Raw genomic sequence first — 6,150 nt, forward strand, 5'->3', positions numbered from 1 at the left:
TCTCATCTAGAATTCTATGCATTCAAAAGTATATTGTGTGGACCAGTTTGTGGTAATTATCAAGCCTTCAGCAAGTATTGAAGAATACTCACAGAAAGTATTGAACTCATAAATGTGATTACTTACATCAGAAAATTTATTTTAATTCTACTAAAGCTTTGCATTTGTCCTGGGAAAAACATTTTATCCAGAGACAAAGTGTGATAGCTCAGATGTCTAATATCCATTGTCCCTGGACAGACACTAAACAGGTTCCTGGGATAGGAACTGATAGCAGTTTGCCCTGGATGATTGTGTCTAGATGGTTGTTCTAAGTTTGCATCATTGAACCAATAGCGGAAACGTGGCAGTGCATCAGCCTCTCACTAAACCATTATCAGAAGGGTGATACATGTATGTGCCAATCCTTGATCTTTTCTGTTCTGGGACAAACACAGGCACAACTTTTGCTGGGACAAATGCAATGTCCATTCCTAGCCTAAAGGATTACTAATCTAGTTGGGATCCACATATCCAACCAAAGTAATAACCAAAACTCACAAAAAGTTGGTCATTGAATAATTTTCAGAAAAAGTAATCGGAGTAAATTGTTACCTGTTTATGGACACCTTACCAGGTATTCCTGGAAGTGTGCAGATTTTACAGAAGGCGCTACGATTACATTTAAAATACTTTCAGTTGGTCATCTTTGTAACTGCATGTAGATATCAGATCATTTAGTTTAATGTATTTTATGTCTACCCTAAAAAGGAACATGATGTTTGTCACACAACTTATATTACTGTGCTAGAAAATATCCGCTGGAATGGATAAAATCAGTTTTGTATTAATTTTAAGAAACATCTATTTTAACAGTTGACAAGGACTTCTTAAGGCATACTGAGAAGCAGCAGCATTCTATTAATGTAGAAAATAGCAGTGTAAAAATTGTGTACAAAAAGCACTTGAACTGGACTTGAGATTGTAAGTGCATATGAGTAACTCCAGGATAAAGCGTTTTACAAGGCAGTTATAATTACCATAAAAATAAGCATTAAAATACAAATTCAGAGTGAATTTTAAGTACAAAAGAAAACTGGTGGAAGTATGGAAATGTCCAGCTAAGACCCTAGTAACAATATGGGGTAAGGAGGAGATGGGACTACAAGCATTAAAGGGCATTAATTATCATTGTGTGGTTAAAGCACAATGTCTTTTAGAACATGTACATTTCTTAGATATTTTAATTATTAGGAAGTATCCTTTATATTTTTAAAACTGCAACAAATATTTGCATATCATATAGATTTAATTTAGTTTATTTGTCTTTTAGGAGTATAGAGTTGTTTTCTTGCCAAATTTTTTCTGTTTGCATATGGCAACTTTACCTTATGACGAACAGGATGGCTCAGAGGACTCTGTGATGAGATACAGAATCACACTCCTAGGTCAGGAAAACAGTGGAAGGTGGCAATAAACCAATTAACTGATTGGGCAGAGAGAAGCAGTTAAGGTTGAATCTGCTCTATGGACTGAGAACTTTAGTTGCCAAGCAGAATATCAGAAATTTACACAAGGAATCAAATGTGCTCAAAATTCTTGAACACGTATAATTGCTAAAGGAAGAGTTGTTACAACATCAGCCCTGGTCATATAATCTACCTTATTTGCAAAGATAAAGCAAACAGAATTCAAATGCAAAACTAGGCAAATGAGTGCATGAATGAATGCGTCTGGCCAACAGAAATTGTATCTGAGATAGAGAAATGGATGTGGTGGCAAGTCATGGAGGAGATCCCCCTCCTTTTTCTGTGCTGATTCTCTAAGGAAAAGTGATCAGGATGTGACAGAAAGATTGACTCCTCTCCTCTAGCAAGAAAGCTGAGTAGAGAGTTTTCTTTCTGAGAAAGACAAGACAGAGTTGGAGAGATTTACCTTTGTTCCCTGATAGAAGTCATCTTTGGATCTTGTGCCCATGAAAGGGAACTGCATGTGTGTGTGGGTATCAATCCCCCCAGGCAGAACCAGCTTGTTGGAAGCATCAATGACAAGGAGTCCAGCAGGTGCCCCGGGCTGCAGGTGCGGTTCCACAGCCTTCACCACTCCATTCTCCACATACACATCAGCCAGCTGTGAGCAGTCATCATTCACCACTCTTCCACCTTTGATCAAAATCCTCTGCTGGTGGGGAGCCATGGCTTCTAGTCTAAGATCTTAACAGATCAGCAGAGGGTCTGAATTTAGAGAGCGGTAGGAAAAACTGCAACACTTCTAGATATCAGCCTGTGACTGCTTAGCCCGTTGTCCCAGAAGGATCACTGATTCTCGCACAAACTGAGAAAGACCGAAGCACTTTGAATGCAAAGTTTTAAAGCTTCTCTCCTCCTTTCCTTCTGAATCTGTCCTGACTATTTTTGCCCCTCAAACTGATCCCAGCTGTTTCTCCAGCACAGCACTTGCCTTCTCTCCCCCTCTCAGAGAGTCAAGTTACTTACAAATGGCCCACAGACATATAGGACATTGGTTTTTAGTCACTGTCAGAAGACACTCCTCTTCCATAAACAACTCCTCCCCCTGCCAACTTAACTCATAGCATCTGCTGAGCAGTTAGGCAGCGGAAGAATAGCAAGAGAAAGCAGGATTCTTGCCAGTGTGTTTGCAAATGTTATTTGGGGTCAGCTTGTCAACAGAGTTCTACTCTGGCTTAGGCACCCAAACATTTCCAAGAGCACTCAGCATGTGACAGATTCAGCCGTGATCCTAATGGCCAGAGGTTCAAAAGTGAGTAGTGCATGATCTGAAAATCAGTGTCAAAATTTGACCAACAACTGTGGGGCATAAAAAGTTACTGAGCTCTTCAGAAGTTGTCCTTTTGTCAGAGGGTGACAACTCTGCAGTCTATTTTTAATAAAAAATGAGGAACAGGCCAAGCAGCAGCAGAAGCAGAGACCTTCAAGCAAGCTTCAGCCTCTGATGATGAGGTTAAGACAATACAGAGTCCAACATACAGGAAAATCTTCCCCCATTCTACACACTCTGCCTCTCAGCTGCATGAATTTAAGGGGGGACATTGCTCAGGACAAAAGGAAGGCACCCAATATTCATTTCTTATTTCTTGGAAAATAGGAAGTAGACCAGCAACCCCATGAAAAACACAGCTCTGTAGGAAACTCTTTAACCACATCTCTCATAAAACTGCTTCCCTGCTCGGAAGGTGAGATAGCTAGCAAAAAGTCTCTTATCTGAATGTGGAATGCTGCCCCTTTGCCTTCCTTAGTTCTTCCCTTCTTACTGCCACCCTCAGGAAACCCTCACAGGGGCTGAGCAGTGAGGACCACTTTGAATGGATGCTGCCGTAAAATATTCTGTACTTAAGCAGAAGGGCTTCAAGCTTCTTTCACACTTGGCTGCACTGGAGATGGAAAATAACTGGCTACTTGCAGGAGGCAGTAGCACTGTGCAGCACCAGACCCCAAAATTAAGAAAATGACTTGGAAGTCAAGGAAGAAATGGGGGCCTTGTAGAGGTAACTGTACAACATGAATAAATCAACTTTTCTAGAGAAAATACATCCTAAAGTGTATTAAACCATTGACAAATACTTTTTAGTCACTGAAAGTGCAGGCTTGGCTAACAGTTAGAAAAAGGCATGTTGGAACTAATACCACCTGCTCAAATCTAAGCCTACAAAATAAGGAGCAAATTTTATGTTGCATACTGACAGAAAGTATGCACACTGCAGTCTTGGGCAGACAATCTGTCTGAGAGAGGATCAAATTGCTACTGCCTTGAGCAACCAAGGTGCATGCAGTGACTGTAGCATGAAGAAAAGAAGAGTTATAAAAAAAGAAAAACCTCTCCCCTTCCCCCCAACCCAGAAGAGCTAATTCAAAAAAAACTTCTGAAAATTATGCAGTATTTTGAAAATCACTCCATGTGAGTCATGGGTAGAATTTTCTAAAATTCTCAGCTTTGACCTAAATGTTGTTGTCACCAAGGTTCCCTCTAAGGTACGCACGTGCGCAGCTGGGCACAACTAAAAGTGTGGCTGCGCACAGCCTTTTCAAGGCTGCACACCAGGAGAGGCTGGCGTGGGCTCCGCTGGCTCCGGGGAAGTGCTTCACTCCCCGGCCCTGATGTGGCAGGCCCAGCCACCTGTGCCAGCCTCCATCCTCGTCTTGCCTCAGCACACCACCTATCCACCCAGAGACCCTGCCAGTGACCCCCTCTGGACAACGCCTTGCTGGAGAAGACCCCAACTGGCCATCAAGCATCAACTCACAGCCCAGGATAGGTAGCTATCACCCACCTTCCTTCCCCAAACACAGGATCTGGATTCTGTCCCCACACACCTTGACTCCAATCCCTCCTCCAAACTTTTCCTCTCCTGCTACCAGTGTGTACTTGTACGTAACAATAATTTTGTGGGGCTGTATAGTGTGCTGCCTGATTAATACAACTGTTAATTTGAAACCCCAACTTGGGTTTTTGTCTTATTGATCTCCTGGCTCCTTGATTTCCTGGTTTTCTCCCTTGGTTCTTTCTGCCTCATTTGCAGCCCTGATCTCCCAGCTTTCTGCCCCTCAGTTTCCTGGCTGTCTCCTCCTTGCCACGGGCTTTTTCCCTGACTTCCACCCTGGCACCAGGTGACCCAAAGTAGCCTCATGGCCTCAATTAACCTCAAGTAACCCTGAGCACCAAGTTACCTCAAACGCCCCCTAATGTTCACACACAGCCACAGAAGTCCATGGTGTGTGTGTGTGTGTGTGTAATTTTGTATCATGCCCTCCTGTCTAACAGTGAAATATTGAGATCTGAGTGTTGACCTGGTACATGTCAAGTTAACAATGTGATCATCACATGTGAACTGCTGTGTCAAGGTTATTAATATTAAAATAAGATCTGATCCAAGACCTAAATGTTGAAGAAGTTCCCTGTAGCCTCCTTTAGCTATTTTCTCATCCATTTTATATTTCTGTATTAATTCCCATATTCTCCACTATCAGTATCAAATGTATCTAGTCAATGGATAACAGTAGTTTGTGCAGCTGAGTATCTGAATACTTTCACACTGACTTGACAAGAGTGGAGTTAAGTCTATTCTAATATCTGTAGAAACTTCTATTTTCATATAATTTCGTTGGGTAGCCTTCCGACTTTCAAATAGTAGTTTTCCGACTTTTAACAGCACATTTAATACGTGTCTTTTAACACAAGCTATACTATTATTCCACAAATTGTGGTGAATAAGTGGTAAGACCAAGCTGAACCTGCCTGTTACACAAAGCTAAAGGAAAACAAAATGATGTTAATAGAAGCTATAGCTTTTAAACTAACACATGAAAAGTACAGCAATTTACCACTTACTCTGTTTAAAATCCATTTTAATATGTCTAAAAAGTATCGTTAACTTAGAATATTAAGTAGAAATAATTCAGATGGTTGTTTTTATAGGAGGAAGACCTACACATTTTTAAAATCCAAGTTCACTGCTGGCTTTGGCTCCCCTACCCTCTGACTGGTCCTCAGCATGTCTTCGGAATCATGGTGGCGCTCCCCAATGTTTGGAGCATTCTGATTGGCTGTTTCCATCAGCCAATCAGCATGCGAATAAAGCATGAGACAGACAAGCAGACAGACAGTCTTTTATAATATTAGATTTTTATTTTTAAAGATCAAACTCAGCTGACACCTACCTCTTGAGATACCATGATTTTTACGTGCTTTAAGTTTGCATACATATCGTTACCTAGGTGATTCAACTTCTGCTTCTTATTAAATTTCATACACCAAGGCTATCCTAGCAACAAGGAAAATAAAAAGTCCTTTTTCAGATATGTGGGGAGCCAGAGGAAGAGCAAGGACAACACTGGACCCCTGCTAAACCAGATGGGGCAACTGATAACTGACGCACAGGAAAAAGCCAACCTATTAAATGGGTACTTTGTGCCGGTCTTTCATCAGTCTCATGGGACGTCCATGCCTGCTATGGGACAGGGGGGTCTGGGTGAGGGAGATCCCCTGCCCTCCATCAATGCTGTTCTCGTAAAGGAACACCTTGAGAAGCTGGATACCTTCAAGTCAGCCAGCCCTGACAATCTACACCCCAGAGTACTCAAGGAGCTGGCAAGCATCATAGCCCAGCCTCTGGCATGGAACTTTGAGAACTCC

At 41.8% G+C, this 6,150-nt stretch overlaps 1 protein-coding gene across 1 annotated transcript in view; it reads right to left on the reverse strand.

Annotated features, from left to right (window-relative positions):
* DPYS (dihydropyrimidinase) overlaps positions 1 to 2,637 on the reverse strand; it is a 102,163-nt gene extending 99,526 nt beyond the window's left edge. Inside the window, exon 1 of the mRNA XM_019528055.1 lies at positions 1,915 to 2,637. Coding sequence (XP_019383600.1) covers positions 1,915 to 2,175 — 261 coding nt within the window. The 5' untranslated portion in view covers positions 2,176 to 2,637. The remainder of the gene's footprint in view (positions 1 to 1,914) is intronic.
* Between the last annotated feature and the right edge of the window lie 3,513 nt (positions 2,638 to 6,150).

The sequence above is a fragment of the Gavialis gangeticus genome, unplaced genomic scaffold, assembly GCF_001723915.1.
Source record: "Gavialis gangeticus isolate Ggan-Ray unplaced genomic scaffold, GavGan_comp1, whole genome shotgun sequence".
In the NCBI taxonomy this organism is placed as follows: Eukaryota; Metazoa; Chordata; order Crocodylia; family Gavialidae; genus Gavialis; species Gavialis gangeticus.